The following is a 22,827-nucleotide window of genomic DNA, read 5'->3' as shown; positions in this document are numbered from 1 at the left end:
AAGATGAACCTTGTCACACTTACAACTTCTACCCCTTACACAGTCCCGGGGCTCCAGCCCCGTGTGGCGGGCATGGCCTTGGGGCGGCCTCCATCTGGAGAGGTGCTGCCTGTGCTTGGTTGCATGTTGAGTGGACTTAGCCCTTGGCTCTTCTCCCTGCTTCCTGTCCAGATGGCAGGACTCTGGCCCTGGGCCAGAAGAGGCACAGTGCCTTTGCATATAGTAAGGGTTGAATGAATACTTTTTAAAAATCCTAACTTGTATGAACCAAGGGATACTGACAATGTTGGGCCCCAAATGACTGTGGTTTTCTTGAAGGCTTTAAGACCATGTCTTATACTGTGATTTAATCAGGTTCTTTCCTAGGTGTCTGCCTGAGTCACTTGGTCTGTGTGTCTCCCCCTCCGTGTCCTAAGGGGGCTTTTCATGTGTGACTGTGATCTGCCTATCTGTCTGGTCAGAATCCAGCCTCCCGTCACTTGCCCAGGGTGCTTCCCGCAGTGGAGCATTTGGCATCAGGTATCAGGAACAGAGTCAGTATGCTGAAATGTTTGCATGAATATGGATTTTCGGAAAGCCTTGTTATCAGCAGGGCACACCTGTCTGCTCATGATCTTTGCCCTTCTCCCTTTATTGGCATCATTTGGATGATACCTCTAATTGCCCTGCTGGGCTGGATGTGGAGCTGCCTTTCCCCAAGTGTGTCATTGCTGTCTTGCGGCAGGAGACTTTTGCTTTGTTTATCTGTTGCTTCTCTTTTTTGGTTTTCCCCGGGCTTTCCAGCTTTTGGAGCACCCTTTTGTCAGCAGATGTACTTTTGTTTCCAGTTTTTAAATTCTAACTAAAATGTAGTTCAACTAAAATCATAGAAATAGGGAACATAAATCATTAGTGTAATGGAGGCAGAGAAGAAAGTAAAAGGGATCCAGTCCACCCCTTTGCCATACTGGGTATAGATCTGCCTCACCTGTGAGCGAGGGCCTTCCCAAGTAGCTGACGAGAAACTACACTTTCATGAAGTAATTCTCTCAAATTAGAGATGCCTTTCCTTTGGTTAAAAACGAGACCTCAAAATATAGTAAATTCGTGTCTAGAACTGTAGCAAACAGTAAGTAATAGAGTAAAAATTCTGCTTAAAGAAGGCTGTAGAATAACAGTTGCAGACTGGGTGTGGTGGCTCACACCTGTAATTGTAGCACTTTGGGAGGCTGAGGTGGATGGATCCCTTGAGGTCAGAAGTTTGAGACCACCCTGGCCAACATGGTGAAACCCCGTCTCTACTAAAAATACAAAAAATAGCCGAGTGTGGTGGTGTGCACCTGTAATCCCAGCTCCTCAGGAAGCTGAGGCAAGAGAATCACTTGAACCTGGGAGGCAGAGGTTGCACTGAACCAAGATCACAGCACTGCACTCCAGTCTGGGCAATAGAGTGAGACTCTGTCTCAAAAAAAAAAAAAAAAAGTTGCGGAGCTCAGAGTGCCAGGTGCTGCTGCTCCTGGTGGTTCTGGTCTTGGCCCTTCCTCAGCTCCTCCAAGTGTACTGGCTTAGGGGCCGTTTTTCAGTCACACAGTTGCTTTCATTGTAGTTTTCTTAGCGCTGTCTTTGCTCAGTGGATCTGTTGTTGCCATTCAGCAGTCCATTTCTCTCTGTGTGGGAACAAACGTCCTCTTCTCAAACCTGGTGCTCAGGGAGGATAGGAAGTGGGCCATTAAATAGGCGGTCGCCTCGGGTTCCCAGCATGTATATGACCGCCATGCTAACCAGAGGCGCCTGTGTCCAGCATCTGAGCATTGGAACCTCCAAGGTGCTCCCGCAAATCAGGATGCCAAACATTAATTGGCAAGTCCCTAAAAGTTGCCTCAAATGCCATCTTTAATGTGTTTAACTGAATTTGCATAATTTTTCTTTATGAATACAATAATTATAAATATAGAATTGCCATTAACTTATAATGGTCATATCTAAATTTTAGGATAAAGATAGAATTTAACTATTTTTATGCCCATATATAGGCAATTATAATAAAGCTATTTATGTTTCAATCAAGAAATCTAATCAAAGGTTTTCGCAATCCTTCCTCATACGCAGCCTCACTTATTTCTTGCTACTTCTGGTGATAGGCCTGCCTGTGGAACACACGGGTATTCCTACCTGTCCACAGCTCAGTGTAAACAGACCAGATATATTCACAGATTAGAAATTACCATCATAGGCCAGGCGGGTAGTTCATGCCCGTAATCCTAGCACTTTAAGAGGCTGAGGCAGGACCATTGCTTGGGCCCAGGAGTTCGAGACCTGACTGGGCAACTTGGCGAGACCCTGTATCTACAAAAAATAGAAAAGTTAGCCAGATATGGTGCCGCATGCCTGTAGTTCCAGCTAGTTGGGAGGTTGAGGCAGGAGGATTGCTTCAGTCTGGGAGTTCAAGGCTACAGTGAGCCATGTTCGCACCCTGCACTTCAGCCTGGGTGACAGAGGAAGAAAAGAAAGAAAAAAAAAGAAAAGAAATTACCTCAAAAGAAAAAAAAGAAAAGAAATTACCCTTATAGACGTTTTACTGCTGCAAACATGTGTATACATGTGTTTGAGTACCTTTTTTCAGTTCTTCTGAGCATATACCTAAGAGTGGAATTGCTGGTCATATGGTAATATTTTAATTTTTTGAGGAACTGCCAGCCTCTTTTCCTTAGTGGCTGAACCATTTTACGTTTCCACCAGCAGTGTATGAGGGTTTCAGTTTTTCCACATCCTAACACTTGTTGTTTTCCTTTTTTAAAAAAATTACAGACCAGACGAGGTAGCTCACACCTGTAATCCCAGAGCTTTGGGAGGCTGAGGTGGGTGGATCGCCTGAGCTCAGGAGTTTGAGCCCACCCTGGGCAACATGGTGAAACCCCATCTCTACTAAAATACAAAAAATTAGCTGGGCATGGTGGCACGCACCTGTAGTCCCAGCTACTCGGGAGGCTGGGGCACGAGACTCACTTGAGCCCAAGAGGCAGAGGTTGCAGTGATCTGAGACCGTGCCACTGCACTCCAGCTTAGGCTACAGAATGACACTCTATCTCAAAAAGAAAAAAAAAAAGGGTCATTGGCTCATGCGTGTAATCCCAACAATTCAGGAAGCCAACGTGGGAGGATCATGTGAGCCCAGGAGTTTGAGACCAACCTGGGCAATATAGTGGCACCCTGTCTCTACAGAAAATAAAGTAATTAGTTGGGCCTGGTGGTACACACCTGTATTCCCAGTTATTTGGGAGGCTGAAGTGGGAAGATTGCCTGAGCCTGAGCCCAGGAGTTCAAGGCTGCAGCGAACCACGTTCACACTAGTGCACTCTAGCCTCGATGACAGTAAAACCTTGTCTCGAAAAGAAAAGAAAAGAAAAAAATTGCAGCCATCCTACTGAGTGTGAAGTGGGAACTCATTGTGGTTTTGATTTGTATTTATTTTCCTTTCTCCTCTCCTCTCCTCTGCTCTCCCCTCTTCTCCCCTCCCCTCCCCCCCCCTCTCTTTTCCCCTCCCCTCTTCCTCCCCTCCTCCTCCCTTTCTTTCCCCTCCCCTCCCCTAACCTCTCTTCTCCTCTCCTCTTGTTTTCTTTCCTTTCGTTTTTTTTCTTTTTTCTTTTCTTTGACAGAGTTTTCATTCTTGTTGCCCAGGCTGGAGTGCAATGGCACTATCTCCACTCACTGCAACCTCTGCCTCCCAGGTCCAAGTGATTCTCCTGCCTCAGCCCCCCAAGTAGCTGGGATTACAGGCGTGTGCCACCACATCTGGCTAATTTTGTATTTTTAGTAGAGACAGGGTTTCTTCATGTTGGTCAGGCTGTTCTCGACCTCCCGACCTCAGATGATCCACCTGCCTTGGCCTCCCAAAGTGCTGGGATTACAGGTGTGAGCCACTGCACCTGGCCTCTTTCCTTTTTTTTTTAAGTTGAAGCAAGTTTCTTAAGAAAGTAAAGGAATAAAGAATGGCTACTCCATAGGCAGAGCCCATGCTGCTCGCTGTTTATACTTATTGTTACTTCTTGATTGTATGCTAAAAAGGGGTGGATTATTCATGAGTTTTACAGGAAAGGGGTGGGCAGTTCCTGGAACTGAGGGTTTCTCCCCTTTGTAGACCACACAGGGCGACTTCCTGATGTTGCCATGTGGTGCTGGTGGAAGTGTCTTTTAGCATGCTGATGCGTTATAATTAGAGTATAATGGGCAGTGAGGACGACCAGAGGTCACTTTCATTGCCATCTTGGTTTTGGCCAGCTTCTTTACTGCAGCCTGTTTTATCATCAAGGTCTTCATCACCAGTATCTTGTGCCGACCTCCTGTTTTATCCTGTGACTTAGAATGCCTAACCTGCTGGAAGTGCAACCCAGTAGGTCTCAGCCATATTTTCCTCACCCCCTATTCAAGCTGGAATTGCTCTGGTTCAGACGCCTCTAACATGTTTCCCCGCTCCCTTGCACAGGGGACGCCTTATCCTAAATGTTGTAGAGGGACAAAGATCCATCTTCTGCAACTTCTTCAGGTGGAATGGGGTGATGATATTCTTGCCTATGAGAGTCTCTTGTATTCAGGATAGAGAATAGCTCAGCCAGAAAGCATCAGTATGGTGAGGCCCATTCATAACTCCAGGTTCCAATAAAAGGTGATATCTGGAAGATTAGTAAGTGTTCAGTATAAGAAAACATTCAGCAAACTTATCCTGCATCCCTACACAAAGAGTACAACAGCAATATATTCCACAACAGTAAAGCAGAATAAGTAAAAGCATCATGAGTAAACTAAATAAGAAGGCTTTCTGTGAACTGGGCAGTTGTTGAAACCAAGCTGTTACGGGTCACTAGCTGATTCCAGTACATGCCCAGAATTAGAATATTGATCTAGATTTTTACATTCCCCTTCTCTCTTGTTTCTTCTGAGCAGTAGCCAAAGATCACTGGTTGGTTCACAGGAGTAAGCACGGTTAGCCTCAGTTACAGAAAAAAACTTAAAAACAGCTGATGAGACTAGAATCTAATAACAGCTGTACCGTACTTCCTGACACAGAATGTATTTTCTCTCTCTAGTCTCCCATTTTTACTGAAGACAAATTACGTTAAGACTGACTTGCTTTATTATACTTGGCCTGATTATTTGTATAAAATGCAGCAAGAACAATTATTTTTCACATAGCATTTAAAAAATTGACTTTGATGGTACTTTGTTCCATAAAAGGAACCTCAGATAAGACTTTTTAAAAAGCCAAGCCCAGCCATGGGTTTGTACCCTCAAATAACCTGTGAGGAAATTGCTCTCCTCTTGAGGTCTCAAGATGACTTGGGGCTCCTGGGCCTGTCAGAAAGTGACATTCTTTACTTACCATAGGTTAGGAACCCTGCACAGGAACTGTGTAGACAAGGTATGAGGCCATTTTTCCCAAGGGTATTTTATTGGCTCTATAAGTCAAGTTTGAGTCCTTAAAGGGAAGCACACCAATCCAGTCAAAGCCTTGGTAAAGTAACTAGTTTCTCTAATTGCGTCCTGTTGCAAAAGAAAACAGATTCTTAACTGCACTTGTGCAAATAACTATATTGCCATAAGAATGCTCACGAATAGTTTCCAAATTCTGGAAAAAGCAGGTAGAGAGAAACAAATATCCTTCAGATTTTATTCACAGAAGTATACTTTACTCAATTATCCAAAGCTGTAAGTAGCTCAAAAGTTTCCTTGACTCTGAAAAACAAAAATGATTAGCAACGTTTTAAGCAAAAAGTCAAAAAAGATTACTTCAGTCTTTTGTTCAATCCACGCAGTTAACTCCTATTCTGCTTCATAATCATTTCAGCTCTCCATGAGACTCCCGAAAGTTCTTTTCTCTATTCTAATGTCACAGTCTCCAGTTATTAGAAACCTGTATCTAAGAGCACCTGTCGAAGTCCTGTAGCTGACTATAAACCACCTTTTGAAGAAGATCAACACAATGGTTGTCTGTGGATGACAAAAAGTCTTAAGGCAACCACTACCAAAGGCACAATTGACTAGGAATTTTGATTACTTTTGTGGCGTACAATTTTACATAATTATTAATAACATACACTGAGTCAAATCAGAATTCTAGGAGTTTCCCATTACTTTGGAACACATACCAATAACAATTTATGTAAATACAGGTCAAAGAAAGCCAAACACCATTTCATATTTGGCAGTGTTTCCTGTATGATTTTTATAACAAATAAGCCAAATTTCACCATTGCATTAGTGTACTATTAATGTTAAACCCAATTCTTAACCAAACGTTATAGACAAATCTGCCTAATTTTAATGTCTGACCATAAGATAAGATTCTTATAAACCTTTTATAACCCTTTACCAATTTTTGTTAAAGAGCAGACCAGTGCTCTAAGAAAAACCTGTTCTGCTTTTAGTCCGGTGTTCAGTTTACAGAACTTATAATAGTTCCCTTTAACTTTAGTCAATATGTTCACACACAGAATTTCTTTTACAAGATTAATATTTCACAGACTTTCCACAACTTTTGCAAACCTCAGCTTTCTCCTAACTGAAAACAATCCCTTAACCCTTTAATCTAGGGCAAAAAAATAAATCCACATTCACATGCCTTCTTTTACTGAAAACACATTTCACTTTCCTTACACACCTTGCGTGTGGAACTGTTTTTCAGGTAGTCTCAAGTATGTCATACTATTAACCCTTAGCAGCTTTTACTTCTGGTGAAAAACTTGGTGAGCAATTTTCATTATGCACTAGGCGTGGCGCTTAGGACACCAGGCAGGAGAGCAGGTAAGGTCTGACTCTTTCTAGCATAGCTAGGAAGCATGGCCAGCTCCACAGGTCCCCAGGCCTTCCCTAGAATCTAACGGCTCTAGGTGATTTGACCTGCCCGATTTAGACCAAATGTTTTTTTTTTTTACCAATGATCTTTTTTTTTAATTTTGTTTCTTTTATTTTACCAATAATCTTTAAATTTTTCTTTACTCCCTACGGCTTAAGTCACATGAATTAAAAGGCATTATACTTTTTACTTTTCTGACAAAATATCTGATTTAAGCATTTATTTTTAAGCCAATTAATCAAAGCCTTTTATATCACACACATAACACATATAAATACATAGACGAAAGAAAACCCAGTAGTCGTAAGGCTTTTCATTTGCTAGTTTCCTAATTGGATTACCGGCTTCATGGTGGACCAGGGCTAGGAAAGCGTGCAGCTTCACAGCCGAATAAGCAGGCACAGTTGGAAGGCAAAACAGATCCCCAAAAATCGAAGGTCCCATTTTTATACTGAATCCTGGATCCCAAAAGAGAAACGCTACAGAACACAGCAGTGCAGTGATTTTACCGCGTATTTCATTGCCAAGCAACCCAAAGCCAGTCAGCCCTCTCTGTGATCAGCCCATCCCCCACTGGAGTCTTACCTCTCAGTGGGGAAGGGTGAGGATCTCTCCATACCTCCCAGGTGGCCAAGAGCATGCTTTTGATTCAGACATGCAAAGATCCAAGTATCCCCCCCATGCCATTTATCTGTCCCCATAAGTATTAAATATTTCCTACCTAGTTATTACTCACCAAAGCTCTCTCATAATGTGAAGTAATTTCTGATATCCCCGAAAGTAAAAAAAAAATATATCAGATAATGCAGTAATGCAGTGCAAAACAGAACAGAGCCTTAGATTTTGAGAGGTATCTATCCACTTTTAGTAATTCTTGGGCTTCTGTGAGGAAAATAGAGGTTTTTCCCCAAACAGGGTGTGTGGTACCTCGTGTTTTTCCTAAGAAATTCCAGGCTGTTAGAGCTTGAATATCCACTTTTAATTAAGCTGACTTTTTAACCATAGCACTCTTCTAAAAGTCCTTTTAAACCTCTTATTATGCAACTTTAGCCATGCCAAACCACCAATATTCCTGGCTTTTGAACTTTACCAAATGTAACCTCCCAGGTGCTCAGAGAAAGGAAAATGTAAGACAGTTTATGGAGGGGAGGAGAATCAACAAATGGCAAAGGTCACCCAAATACCAACCAGAAAGTGCTCATTTTCTAGGCTGAAAATTGAACCTGAACCCGAGCCACCGTTGTGAAAAGACAGCCTTAACAGCTAAGCTGCAGCATTGGGCAGTTTCCATTGCTTTTCCCAGAAGGAGCCCAGAGCAGTCAATTTTGAGCTTGCAAAGGCTTTTAACTGCTCAAGATAATTTGTAGAACTAACTATGACATGAACCCCAAAATTCCTGTTCCCTGGAAGGCGGAGACCAAGAGAAAGTATTGCCACGTGGTTACAGGGTCAAGCTCTCAAGGGCGATTCTCAAACATGTGGTCTTTGGGCATGATGGTGGCCCTGAATAACAGAAAAGGTAGGAAAGGGAAAGGAAAGAAAGGGAGAAAAGCAATGCCTGCAGGAGGGTGGGGAAGGCGAGAAGCTCAAGGAGGCCAGAGAAAGACCCACCCATTGCGGCTGACACTGAATCAGAAGTTCAGGTAGCTGCTTGTCGGGAGCACAGGGATCTTTTACAGCAGTCCCGTCAGCTCTAGTTTCCTCCTTGCGGGAGAAAAAGATCCCCATGTCTTGTGATCCTGTACATGCCTAATTCTGTCCCCCACAGCCGTCAGCAAAGAGTGCAAGGCAGATTAATCCAAAGAGAATAGCAGTTATCATCCCAGGGTGTGGTGGCGGGTGCCTGTAGTCCCAACTACGCGAGATGCTGAGGCAGGAGAGTCGCTTGAACCTGGGAGGTGGACGTTGCGGTGAGCAGAGATTGCGCCACTGCCACTGCACTCCAGCCTGGCGACAAAGTGAGACTATTGTCTCAAAAAAAAAAAAAAAAAAAAAAAAGCTTTATATATATTATATATTCTGGAGGCTAGACCCTTAATTAGACCCTTAATAGATATGTGATTTGCAGGTGTTTTCTCCCATTCTGTTAGTTGTCTTTTCACTTTACTGATAACATCCTTTAGTGCACAAAGCTTTTCGTGTTGGTGAAGTTCAGTTTATCTAGTTTTTTTTTGCTTGTACTTTTTTGTTGTATCTAAGAATCCATTGCCAAATTCAAGGTCATTAAAGATTTACCCCCTGTATTTTCTTCTAAGAATTTTATAGTTTTAGCTATTATATTTTGATTGTTGATCCATTTTGAGTTAGTTTGTATATCTGGAGTGAGGTAGAGGTCCAAGTTCGCTTTGCAAATGTTAATCCAGCTGGCCTAGAACTGTTTGTTAAACTATTCTTTCCTGCTGAATAGTCTCATTTAGCACGCTTGTCAAAAGTCACTTGAGGCCAGGTGCAGTAGCTCATGCCTGTAATCCCAGCACTTTGGGAGGCTAAGTCAGGCAGATCACTTGAGGCCAGGAGTTCAAGACCAGCCTGGCCAACATGATAAAACCCCATCTTTACTAAAAAATGCAGGCTGGGTGCAGTGGCTCACGCCTGTAATCCCAGCACTTTGGGAGGCCAAGGCGGGTGGATTGCAAGGTCAGGAGATCGAGACCATCCTAGCTAACACAGTGAAACCCCATCTCTACTAAAAATACAAAAAATTATTCAGGCGTGGTGGTGTGCGCCTATGGTCCCAGACACTCATGAGGCTGAGACACAAGAATCGCTTGAACGTGGGAGGCAGAGATTGCAATGAACTGAGATTGTACCACTGCACTCCAGCCTGGGTGATAGGGCGAGACTGTCCAAAAAAAAAAAAAAAAATCACTCGGCCATAGATACATGTGTTTACTTTTGTACTTTCAATTTTATTACATTGGTCTGTATGTCTGTTCTTCTGCCAGTACCACATAGTTTTGATTATTAAAGCTTTGTAGTAAGTTTTAAAAGAGGGAAATATGAGTCTTAAAACATTGGTCTTATTTTTCAGTATTGTTTTGACTCTTTCAGGCGTCTTGCAGTTCCTTAAGAATTTGAGGATCAGATTTTTATTTTATTTTTCCTGTTGTGGAGATAGTGTCTCACTATATTGCCCATGCTGGTCTTGAACTCCTGGTCTCAAGTGATCCTCCTGCCTCAGCATCTCAAACTACTAGGCATGAGTCATGGTGCCTGGCCTCAGATTTTTTATTTCTGCATAAAAGGGCTGTTGGAAATTTAATAGGGGTTGCACTGAATTTGTAAATCACTTTGGGTAGTATGTTAGGATACTGCAATAAAACTGAACCAATTGTGTATATGTATGTGTGTGTGTGTGTGTGTGTGTCTTAGAGATTTATTAAATGGAATTGGCTCACACATGGAGTTAGGCATGTCCCAAGAGCTGCAGGAGGAGTTGGTGGACTAGAGACGCAAGAGAGCAGATGGTTTACTTCTAGTGCTAGCCCAAGCCTGAAGGCCTGAGAACTGGGGAAGCCAGTGGTGTAGTTCCTGTCTGAAAGCTGGCAGACCAAAGACCCAGGAAGAGCCATTGTTTCAGTTTGAGTCCACAGGCAGGAAAAAAGCTGATGTCTCAGCTTGAAGATAGGCAGGCAGGAAGAACCTGCCTTGATGCAGGGAAAGGGTCAGGCTTTTTGTTTTATTCTAGCCTTGAACTAATTAGATGAGGGCCACTCATATTGAGGATGGCAGTCTGCTTTACTCAGTCTGCCAGTTTAAATATTAATCTCATCCAAAACATCCTCACAGAAACACACCTAGTAATATTTATGCCATTTATTTTATGGATATAAACATTATAAATTATTGGTAATGCCATAGTTAGTATTTACCAAAATATTAAGTTTTCCAATCCATTTACGTGGGATGTCTTGCCATTTATTTTTGTCTTAATTTATTTCATCAATGTTTGTAGTTTTTATTGAAAAAGTCTTTTGCCTCCTTGGTTAAATTTATTTCTGAGTAGTTTATTATTTTGGATGCTATTGTAAATATAATTGTGTTTTTAATTTCTTTTTTTTTTTTTTTTGCTTGTTTATTGCTGGTGTATAGAAATGCAGCTAATATTTGTGTGTTGATCTTTACCCTGCAACTATGATGAATCAATTTCTTAGCTTGTTTTTCTTGTGGTTTCTCTGGAACTTTTTATGTATAAGATAATGTTGTCTGTGAATAGAGATAGATTTACTCTTTCTTTTCTGATTTGGATTTTTTTTTTTTCTGTCTAACTGCTCTGGCTAGAACTTCCAATAAAGTATTGACTAGTAGTGACGAAAACAGGTGTCCTTGTCTTGTCCCTGTTTTTAGGAGGAAAGCTTTCAGTTTTTCGCCAGTGTATATGCATATGGGTTTTCACAGATACCTTTTATCATGCTTAGGAACTTTCCTTCTGTTCCTACTATTATGAGTGTTTTTATCATGAAAGGGTGTTGGATTTTGTCAAATGCTTTTTCTACATTAATTAAACTGATTGTGTAGGGTTTTTTCCTCTTGTTCTATTAATATATATTACATCAATTGGTTTTTGTGTGTTGAGCCAAACTTTCATTCCTGGGATGACTCTCACTTGGAGTTTTCTAGTATTTTTGGGGAAGGATCTCATTCATTTTTGAAAGACAGTTTTACTGTCTTGGTTGAAAAATAGCCAGATGTGATGGTGCTGGCCTGTAGTCCCAGCTCCCAGAGAGACTGAGGCAGGAGGATTGCTGAGCCCAGGAGTTGGAGGCTGCAGTGAACTATGATTGCACCACTGCACTCCAGCCTGGGTGACAGAGTAAGATCCCATCTCCAAAAACAAAAAAAAAAATTCTTAGTTGACAGATTTTTTTCTTTCAGCCCTTCAATTTGTCACCTTTTGGCCTCCTTGGCTTTAGATGAGAAATCACTTGTTAATCTTACTGAGAAATCCTTATATTTGAAGAGTCACTTTTCTCTTGCTGCTTTCTACAGTTTGACTACAGTGTGTCTGGGTGTGGCTCTTTGAATTTATCCAACTTTGAGTTTGTTGAGCTTCCTGGGTATGCAGATTAATGTTTCTCATTAAATGCAAGACTTTTCTACCATTATTTCTTCAAACATTCTTTTTGTCTCTTTTTTTCTCTTTCTGAGGTCTTATGATGTATATGTTTGTACAGTTGATGGTGTCCTGCCAGTTTCTGAGGCTATTTTCTTCATTATATAATCTAAATTGTCCTAAGTTCTCTGATTGTTATTGCTGTCTGTTGATTTCTGCTGTTGAGCCCCTGCAGTGAATTTTTCATTTCAGTTTTTGTGCTTTTCAACTTCAGAATTTGTTTGGTTCTTTTTTTAAAAATTTTTTTTTCTTTATCAATATTCTCTATTTAGTGAAACATTGTTCTGATGGATCTTTCAGATTTTTGGACATGGTTTTCTTTGGTTCTTTGAACATATTTAAAGTAGCACATTTAAAGTCTTTATCCATAAGTCTAATGTCTGGGCTTCCTCTTGAACAATTTCTGTTACTTGCCTTTTTTCTGCATGTGAACTGTACTTTCTTGTTTCTTTGCATCCCTTGTGATACTGTGTTGAAAACTAGAAGTTTGAGTTTATACTGCGGCAGCTTTGGAATGAGATTCTTCCTTCTCCTCCGGGGTTTGTTGGCTGCTTGTTATAGTCATTGTTTGTGTAGTTACTTTTCTGAGCTAATTTTATATAGTATATATTCTTTATCATGTGTGGCCACTGAGTTCGCTGTTCCATTAGCATAGTGGTCAGCTCGTGATTAGACAAAGATTTTTTTAAGTACTTAGAACAAAACATGTCTCCCACTCTTTTGAGATGAGGTCTGTGTATTTGTTGGAGCATGCCTTCAACACTCAGCCAGGCATTTGATGGTGATCCCTTAGCATTCGCTGCCTGCTTGCCCAGAACCTGAAGGTCAGCCAGAGGTGAGAGCCCCGGCTTTTTCAGGTCTTTCCTGAACGTGTACAGCTCTGGGCATTTGTGGAGCCTTCTAGATTTCCAAGAATGTGTCAGAGCTTTTCAAACCCTTATTTCTAGGGATCATTTCTATAGTGTGTTCAAACCCTTATTTCTAAAACATCTTACTCCTCAGCTTTTCTTCCCATGCTTTTGGTTAAATTTATTGTTTGCCTCAACTGTTACCAGTGGTTCAGGCAGCAGCAAATATGTCTGTCTGTTAATGTTTCCAATAACCTTTTCCCTGCTTTCCCTAGTAGATGCCTCAGCACCAGGAGGTAAAGTCACGCCCTTTGAGCCTGTCTTCCAGGGAGTCAACAGACAGGTCAAAACAAACAGTGGCAGTTCTTTGCAGATGAGGCCCATTCCACTCCCTCTGGGACCAGTGCATGCACCGGAATGGCCGCCTGTTGTCTTCTAGGCCACTGCTGCAGCCAGCATGGGACCAGAGAAGGTTAAAGTACCGTGGGACTCACTGTTCTTTCTGAGATTCGCTGTTTCTCTTAAGTCTTCTGCCGATTGCTGCAAGTTTTTAGTTTCCAAAGCTTTAAAAAGAGTAGATGCTGACAGTTTTTGGCAGTTTTAAAACTTGCACATATTGAAGGATGGACTTTGAGTTCCTTACGCAGCCATTTTTGTGGACATTACTTAGTAGTCATAATTTAAATTTAATATTCTAGGACATAATTTAAATTTGTAAATTATGATCACTTTTGAGTTTGCCAAATTTATGTACACCTTACCTGATTCCACAGGAGATTTAAGGTGGCTTACAAGGATAAATATCATAAAAGATGCAGTGAATTATCATTGTTGGTATTTGTTGTGTACCTGTTGGGTTGAGGACCTGTTAGTAAAAACTGCCCTCCCTGCTGTTGAGAACTTGGTCCTACAGATAGAAATGTTTCCTTGGCGACCTTGAGGTTCTTGCCCTCTGTGTTACATCGGTGGTGGGTAACCAGGGGCTGATTCACCTTGGTGGCTTCCCTCCCACACAACTGCATTGGTCTGAGGGGGTCCACCAGACTAGTGCCCAGCAGTAGGGATGGTTGTTACTCTCTGCCTCTGAGTTGATTGTGAGAAATGTGTCTGCAGTGTTGGTTTTCCTAAATCCAAAACACTCCTTTGCTCAGGCAGGACAGGTAGGTATTTATATCCTATTCGAGGAGTTAAGATGTCATCTCTATTGTCCTAGCTGCTTCAGGAGGTGATTAGAGGATTCTTACACTTCAGATCAGAGGTGACTGCTCTTGGTGGCTCTTGATCACTGGGAGAGTCAGGGGCCATCAGTAAACCTGAGACTTGTCTGTCCACTGGTTCTGGTGCCTGTTGAGGCGTCTGTCTCCTGCTTTCCCAGCAGCCAGTTCAATCCTGTGGCCATCTTATTGCTACAGAAGGTCATGGGGCTGCCGGCTAGCTCTGCTCAGGGTTCATGTCATTTCTTTCTTCAGCTTTTGTTTAGAAAGCATGTTTTCCTTGAGCAATATCTGTCAATTTGACATAGTGGCTCATTTACTAGTCTCATTGAGAATTCCTCCTTTTGGCATTGCTTCTGTGATAGAATTAGGTCTGCCTTCTGTTTTTCTGTGTATATTGGACTGTCCCTTTTTTACCAGCATCACTCACAAGTTAATCAGAATTTTTTTTTTTTTTTTTTTTGAGATGGAGTCTTACTTTGTTGCCCAGGCTGGAGTGGAGTGGCACAATCTGGGCTTACTGAAACCTCTGCCTCCCGAGTAGCTGGAACTATAGGCATGTTCAAGCAATTCTCCTGCCTCAGCCCCCCGAGTAGCTGGGACTATAGGCGTGTGCCACCATGCCCGCCTAATTTGTGTATTTTAGTAGAGACAGGGTTTCACCATGTTGGCCAGGTTGGTCTTGGACTCCTGACCTCAAGTGATCCTCCCAGCTGGGATTACAGGCATGAGCCACCACATGGGCTCAGCCTAATACAATTAAGATTTCTTTTCATTAAAAGACACCATAAATAAAGTCAAGCCATAGTGCTCGCTTTGGCAGCACGTATACTAAAATTGGAACAATATAGAAAAGATTAGCATGGCCCGTGAGCAAGGATGACACGCAAATTAATGAAGCAGTTCCATATTTCTAAATACATGCACCCGTATGTTTATTGCAGCACTATTTACGATAGCAAAGACTTGGAACCAACCCAAATGTCCATCAGTGATAGACTGGTTAAAGAAAATGTGGCACATATACACCATGGAATACTTATGCAGCCATAAGAAGAAATGAGTTGATCTTCTTTGCAGGGACATGGATGAAGCTGGGAACCATCATTCTCAGCAAACTAACACAGGAACAGAAAACCAAACACTATGGGAGTTGAACAGTGGGAACACATGGACATAGGGAGGGGAACATTACACACTGGGGCCTGACAGGGAGTGGGGAGCTAAGGGAGGAAGAGCAGGGGGTGGGGGGATTAGGGAGGGATAACATTAGGAAAAATACCTAATATAGATGACGGGTTGATGGGTGCAGCAAACCACCTTGGTACATGTATATCTATGTAACAAACCTACACGTAAAGTGTAGTAATTAAAACAACAAAGTCAAGCCATAAATGGGGAAAAGACATCTGTAATACGTATAACTAACAAAGGATTAGCTGTTAACAGAGTAAATAGATGTAGGATCTCCCCACATAAATATTGCAAGGGAAAATAATGCAATTTAAAAAATGACAGTACCAGGTGCAGTTGTTCATGCTCATAATCCCAGCACTTTGGGAGGCTGAGGTAGAAGGATCGTTTGAGCGGTGGCTGGGCAATGCAGCGAGAACCCCAGCTCCTGAAAAAACTAAAAAATTAGCTGGGACTGGTGGCATGTGCCTATAATCCTAGCTACTCTGGAGGCTGAGGTGGGAGGATTGCTTGAGCCCAGGGGTTGAGGCTGTAATGAGCCATGATGGCACCACTGTTCTCCAGCCTGGGCAACAGAATGAGTCTCCATCTCCTGAAAACACACACACACAAAGAAAAAAATGACAAGGAGACACAATTTGGCATTTCACAGAAGAAAAAACAAGTGGCTTCTCAGCATATGAAAAGATGCCAAAGCTTTCTAACCAGGATGAGGGCCAGCAAGATTCTTGTCCTTGGTTGGTAGAAATGAAGATGACTGATAACTGTAAGTGTTGGTGAGAGTGTAGGTTCACAGAAATCCCCGTGCTGCTGGTGGAAGTGTTTGTTGTTACCTGTGCTTTGGAGAGCAGTTTGGTGCTCAGTTACAAAATTGGCCTTTCATACAACCTATGTGCCAGCAACTCCTCTGTGTTCTCTAGATGTAGAGTCTAGAGCAGGGACTGGTCACCTCTTTCTGTTAGGGACAAGAAAGTAAATATCCTAGGCTTTGTGAACCACATACACACTTAGTCTTTGTTTTATAACACTTTAAAAATCTAAAAAGCAGGCTGGGCATGGTGGCTCACGCCTGTAATCCCAGCACTTTGGGAGGCCAAGGCGGGCAGATCACGAGGTCGAGACCATCCTGGCCAACATGGTGAAACCCCACCTCTACTAAAATATAAAAAATTAGCTGGGTGTGGTGGCGCGTGCCTGTGGTCCCAGCTACTCGGGAGGCTGAGGCAGGGGAATTGCTTGAACCCGGGAAGCGGAGTTTGCAGTGAACTGAGATTGTGCCGCTTTACTGCAGCCTGGCAACAGAGCAAGACTCAATCTCAAAAAAAAAAAAAAAAAAATCTAGAAAGTATTCTTAGTTCAAAGACCTTACAAAAATAGGCTGCTGGCTAGATTTGACCCAGAGGCTGTAGTTTGCCAATTCCTGATTCTCTGTTCTAGGGGATATACCCTGGAGAAACATAGTTATATGCAGTCTTAGCAGCAGGAGGTCCGGGAAAGCACAGAGCGGGCTGCAGGAGTTGAGTGAGAGGGGAGGGTGGGAGGGTGGCCTCCTGGAGAAGGTGGGGGGCTGGCCTGCGTGTGTCTGGGTGGGTTCTGCAGTGGCCTGGCTGGGCCTAGGGGAACTCAGAGCACCTGAGGGACATCGGGCCAGTGTGGAGAGCAGAGTGGCAGCCAAGGCCAGGGCCACAGGTCGGGGCTGGTTGACCCTGATACCTGGCGGTCAAGGCTAGCACCAGCTGCCCTTGCTGCTTGGCTTGGAAAGATGAGTGAGCATCGTAATGGACCAGCAAGTTTGTAAGCAAAGACAGAAAAGACACCTACGATACATATACCTTAACATCAACGTTTTAAAAACTTTTTGTTTTCACAAGTAAGCAATTTCCCACACTTTGCCACAGCAATGTTTTGTGAAGCTGACCCAGTGGCTGGAACGCCAGTTCATCAGTCTCTGAAGTTCTCTGCTGCCAGCGTTCATTCCTGTTTTCTCCTAGCTGTGAAGTCGGGCTGGGAGGCTGTCAGCTCATGTGCCTATCAGCTTCATGCAGGCAGCAAGAATGGGGCTTGGAAGGAGGGGCTTTGCTGCCCACCCAACAGCTACCTCCCCCCCATGCCCAGGACCTCAGGAGTGGAAGGAATTTGGCTCCTACTTCTCTAAGTAGCAAACATAGATGAATTGAGCGAAGGAACGCAGTGCATTTTTGAGGGAGATGGTGAGTTAGTTTTGAAAGAAACTTCCTCTGTTTACCTGAGGCGTTACCGTGTCATGGGAGAGGATGGAGGAGGTGTGGAGGTGGGAAATTCTACACAAGAAAAACCCTGCAGTGCAGAGGTGGCTGATGTGAGGCGGCTGGTCGAGGCAGCGGTGTTCCCTGAGGCTTCTGAGTCTGGTGCTCACTGGGTCCCTCTCCTCCCTTCACAGCCCCTCATTCCTTACCAAGGTACATGGGGGTGCAGGGCCGGCCAGGAGCTGTTACAGGAGGGGAGTGGTGTGGCTGAGCCTGAGACAGGAAGGGCATCTGGGCCGGAGCTGCCCTGCAGAGACCTCATAAAGGTCATAAGGCACTGGGCAAAAACTTTTCAAGAAAGTTCATGGTGTGCAAACTGACCTCCACACTGGCCAGCATTCACAAGGATTTTTTCCTTGTAAAAATGGCCACTGCACGGTATCCAGAAAACAAAGACAAGAGAAGCCAGACTTCATTCCACCATCTGGAAACATTTAATTTGTGCTTTGGATAAGTGTTAGCATGTATTTAGGATGATCGATCAAATTATTAGTGTGTTTATGAGTGCACAGTGTAATTTTTATTAAAGCTCAAGTTTCTTCAGGAACTCAATTCAACTCCTTCACGTTCCTGGTTATTGTCGTTTACTTGATCTTGAGGTATCCTTTGGCAGAGCTGTGCAGGCCGGGGACCTTTGTGGCTCATTTTGGGGAGCCGTTTGCTTTACCTGTTGGTGGGAACCTGCAGGTGGGAGGCAGCCAGTCTCACAGAGTACCTTGTCAGCAGGTGTGGAAGAGAGACCCGTGTGGTGTCCCCTCTACCAGCACAGCCCTTGGGTACATTGGCATCTACCTGAGCCCCCTTGTGCACGCAGGGAGCCACACCCCTCACATGCTCCTCTCCAGCACACCGTGGTGTGGCGTGCTCTGTCGTCCACAGTGGGCCCACCCCGCAGCTCTGTGCTCAGCCTGCTGGGTCATGGTGGTGCTAGATTAATAAGATGAGGGTGGACGTCAAAACGGAGCACTTTGGGTACTGTGGGCACACCTCACAGGGCTTCCCCGGGAAGGAGCAGCTCCTGGGCTCCAGAAGCAGGTTGACCAGGCCACCCTGAGTTGTGGCATCGAGACTCATCTAGCAGAAGTCAGAGAGGAAGGAAAACTGGCTGAGAACAGCCGTTGTTCAGCCAAAAGCTCAGAATGATGCATTGAATTCAGAGTTACGACACAGCAAAGTAGTACTGTATGTGTAATTTTTTTAAACCTCAAAAATACTCTGTTTATTACTAACCTTTTTAAATTTGTGGAGACAGCCTCGCTCTGCACTCAGGCTGGAGTGCAGTGGTGCCGTCATAGCTCAGGGCAGCCTCTACCTCCCGGGCTCAGCAGTCCTCCTACCTCAGCCTCCCAAGGAGCTGGGACCACAGGTGTGCGCCTCTGTGCCTCGCCCAATTTATTAAGTACACCTTTTAGGAAGTTCTTTGAATAGTAATATCAATAGTTTCTGTGTGTTTGGGTAAAATATAAAGGAAGGAAGCATATTTGATCATGTTTTGTTCCCAACACATATTAAAGTTGGAAGGATTCTTGTGTTACCTAAAACCAAAAGACAGCACGTCTCAGACGCTTTTGCCTTCCCAAAGCTGTGTGTTTCCCGGCATGAGGATGTGACGGCGCGCTCTTTACTGTCCTTCCCAGCAGAACACCTCCTTCCTAAAATGGAGTCGAGTAAGAAGATGGACTCCCCTGGCACGCTGCAGACCAACCCGCCGCTGAAGCTGCACACTGACCGCAGTGCAGGGACGCCGATTTTTGTCCCTGAGCAAGGAGGTTACAAGGAGAAGTTTGTGAAGGCCGTAGAAGACAAGTACAAGTGTGAGAAGTGCCGCCTGGTGCTGTGCAGCCCGAAGCAGACCGAGTGTGGCCACCGCTTCTGCGAGAGCTGCATGGCTGCCCTGCTGAGGTAGGCGCCTTTGCCCGGCCCCCCACCTGCCACCTCCTTGGCCCTTAGCTTTACTCTGTCCTTCATTCGTTTCTTTAAAATAAAACCTCTAGCGGTGTAAAGCCCTGAAGAAGTCCGTAAAAGCCCCTGGGCCCCGCTTGTGAATCTGCTGGGGAGGTACTGTGGGACCCCGCATCTGAGTTTACTGAGGCCTCCATTTGTCTGACCCATCCCGCCCACATCGTTCCACTCTGCCCGCAGAGCCTTGGCGCCCCTCATATGTGTTGCGGTATTTTATTGAGGAAGCTCACAGTTCCATGGAGGAGACACACCTGGAAATAAGCCAGTCATTTAAGGGCACAGGTATTCACACCTGTCTGCTCTGCAGACACCTGGCTTTGGTTTCTAAAATAAAATTTCACTTTTACATTAAGTGCAGGGGGCTTTCCAAGTGGGACTGAACTAAGCTGCTCTGCTTGGTAACTTCCTTTTGAAAAAAATCGCCATTTAAAAAATGCAGCCCTTTTCTCCCATGGCTTCCTCCATAACGCAAATCACGAGGGCGACCTGAAGCTCTGCTTATTGCTGTGAGCCGCTGCGCAGGCCTGACCGTAGAGCGAATGCTCCGGGAATCTCCTGAGTCCCCTCAGGAAAGGGACTCCACTCTAATGCGGTCGTGTGTGTTTCCCCACAGCTCCTCAAGTCCAAAATGTACCGCGTGTCAAGAGAGCATCGTTAAAGATAAGGTATTCTTGGTTTGTTTTTTTTTTTTAATCATTTTGTCACGTTTTCAGCTGGGTAGTACTTTTCACACAGTTTGCATTTGGCACTCTGGCATGACACGTTCCCTCAGTTTTGGCAGTGGATGCCACAGCCTCCCAGGCGGGACGCTGTACCTCATGATCACCTGGGTGGACAGTGGGTTCAGATCCACTTGACCACTCCCCTGCGGTGTGAGCTCCGTGAGCTCCTTCACCCCCTCACCTGTAATAATCATATCGCCTGCCAAGATGCTGGGAGCTGGTGTGAGGAGTAAGGGGGTTGATGGGAGCAAAGTGCTGAGAGGCCTGTCCCTGGCAGAGCTGTCTGTGGTTGTGTCACTTCTGTTATCACGGGTCTTTATCCCAGACAGCTTCTACTCGGCTCCTACACTAGATTTTACCTTCAGACATGCTAGGCTGAGGGGTTCATTTGAGTTTGCACTCCCCACCCCCTCCCGCCTCTGGTGATACCTTGAAGTCATTAGCCATGAGTGAGATTAGCGCCTTCTTACCCCTGTGGTTGTCCTCAGCTAGAGCCTGTGGGTGTGTCTGCACACTCAAGAGGATGGGGCTGCCAGCCAGCCACCAGCTTCTCGCCTGGGGCCTGGTCCTTCTCATGGAGACCAGCAGTCATCCATGTGCTGCTAAACCCTGCCAGGCACACTTGGAGTTTGAAACTTGTTGAGGTGTAGTTTCGCTCTTATCGCCCAGGCTGCAGCGAGGTGATGCAACTCGGCACACTGCAACCTCTGCCTCTCAGGTTCAAGTGATTCTCATGCCTCAGCCTCCCAAGTAGCTGGGATTATAGGCACAAGCCACCATGCCCAGCTAATTTTTGTATTTTTAGTAGAGATGGGATTTTCACCATGCGGGTTAGGCTGATGTCAAACTCCTGACCTCAGGTGATCTGCCTGCCTCAGCCTCCCAAAGTGCTGGGATTACAGGCATGAGCCACTGTACTCAGCAATTCATTCTTAAAGTGCTTAAAATGTCAATAAAAATATGTGTTTCCATACTTTGAGTAATGAATCCAACCATTTTTTAAATGCAGGTTATTAAGTTGTACAACAAAATTCTTGCTCTGGGGTTTTCCTGTCTAAAGATTGGGTTTGTTGGTCAGGGCAACACAGGTGAGTGCAGTGAATTGAGGATTGCTGGCAGAGACAAGGGCATCCCATAGAGCCACTCTGGAAGGTGGAGAGGTGGAATTGGCCACCTGGCCCTGTACCCTTCCTTTCTCCACATTTACCTCCTACTGCTGAAGACTTGGTTAGTTCCTCTGAGGGAAGACAGCCCCTCCCCTCTGCTCTGTACCTTGTCCTAGCATGGTACCAGGCTGCCTTGTGAGCATGTGCCTAACGTGTGAGTGAGAGAGAAGCTCACAACAATGGCTGAGATTATTTTTTTAGTATCTCTGTTTCGTTATGCAGAATCATTATCCCCATATTTTAATGACGTCAGTAGCTGAAGAAAAATTGACAAGTTTTGTCAAAGAATCATGAATGAGATGCACTCAAGCTGTGGACCCTCATGGAAAGAGTGGAGTTGTCTGGGCCCTGGGTGACCCGGGTCTACCCATCAGCAGGTCATCCAGGGATGGAGGCCTCTGGTCCTCATCTGTAAACAGGGACATTTGAAGTAAATAGTCTCAGATCTTTTCCATTCCAAAGTTCTGTTGACTTTAGTATCTTAAGTCATGACCTTTTTTTTATTTAGTCATATTTATGAAAGAAAAGCTTTGGCTCCAAATTAGTTTATTTTTAACAGCTGTTGATTCTGTTTCTCTCAGCAGTCCTGTTATTCCACCTTCATAGAGCAACAGGCAGGAGTTTCTTAGAAATGCCTTTGGACTAAGCTATTGTAGGTTGTGTTAGAAAGAGTGAGAGAGGGGTGGGTGGGTACCTTACGCCTGTGATCCCAGCACTTTGGGAGGCTGAGGCAGGTGGATCACTTTAGCTCAAGAGTTGGAGACCAGCCTGGGAAGCATATGAAGACCCCATCTCTACAAAAATGAAAATTAAAAAGTTACCTGGGCTTGGTGCCATGCACTTGTAGTTCAGTCCACTCAGGAGGCTGAGGTGTGAAGATCGCTTGAGCCCAGGAGTTTAAGGCTGTAGTGAGCCATGATTGCACTACCGCACTCCAGCCTGGGTGACAGAGTGAAACCCCATCTCTTTTTGAGACAGAGTCTCGCTCTGTCACCCAGGCTGGAGTACAATGACACGATCTCAGCTCACTGCAACTTCCACCCCCTGGGTCAAGCCATTCTCCTGCCTCAGCCTCCCAAGTACCTGGGACCACAGGTACCTGCAACCACACCCAGCTAATTTTTTAAAAAATATTTTTAGTAGAGATGGGGTTTCACCATGTTGGCCAGACTGGTCTTGAACTCCTGACTTCAGGTGATCCACCTGCCTCAGCCTCCCAAAGTGCTGGGATTATAGGGATGAGCCACTGCTCCTGGCCAACCCTGTCTCTTAAAAAAAAAAAGAAAAGGGCCGGGCGCGGTGGCTCAAGCCTGTAATCCCGGCACTTTGGGAGGCCGAGGCGGGTGGATCACGAGGTCAAGAGATCGAGACCATCCTGGTCAACATGGTGAAACCCCGTCTCTACTAAAAATATAAAAAATTAGCTGGGCATGGTGGCGCGTGCCTGTAATCCCAGCGACTCAGGAGGCTGAGGCAGGAGAATTGCCTGAACCC

General features: G+C 44.5%; 1 protein-coding gene and 1 non-coding gene across 11 annotated transcripts in view; both read left to right on the top strand.

Moving 5' to 3' along the window:
- TRAF3 (TNF receptor associated factor 3) overlaps positions 1 to 22,827 on the top strand; it is a 125,199-nt gene that overhangs the window by 73,000 nt on the left and 29,372 nt on the right. For 8 of the 10 annotated variants that reach the window (XM_032287322.1, XM_032287321.1, XM_032287317.1 and 5 more), the window contains 2 exons: positions 19,124 to 19,385; positions 20,059 to 20,110. In XM_032287322.1, the coding sequence (XP_032143213.1) occupies positions 19,141 to 19,385; positions 20,059 to 20,110 (297 nt within the window). In that variant the 5' untranslated portion in view covers positions 19,124 to 19,140. Of the gene's footprint in view, positions 1 to 19,120; positions 19,386 to 20,058; positions 20,111 to 22,827 lie in introns of all 10 variants that reach the window. The other 2 variants (XM_032287323.1, XM_032287318.1) reach the window with 1 other exon arrangement.
- On the top strand, positions 14,812 to 14,919 carry LOC116558130. The gene has a single exon (XR_004271859.1). It is a non-coding gene; the product is annotated as a U6 spliceosomal RNA (small nuclear RNA).

The sequence above is a fragment of the Sapajus apella genome, unplaced genomic scaffold (genome assembly GCF_009761245.1).
Source record: "Sapajus apella isolate SASKATOON/1434 unplaced genomic scaffold, GSC_monkey_1.0 scaffold20, whole genome shotgun sequence".
Lineage (NCBI taxonomy): Eukaryota > Metazoa > Chordata > Mammalia > Primates > Cebidae > Sapajus > Sapajus apella.
This window is presented reverse-complemented; position numbering and strand designations above follow the sequence as displayed.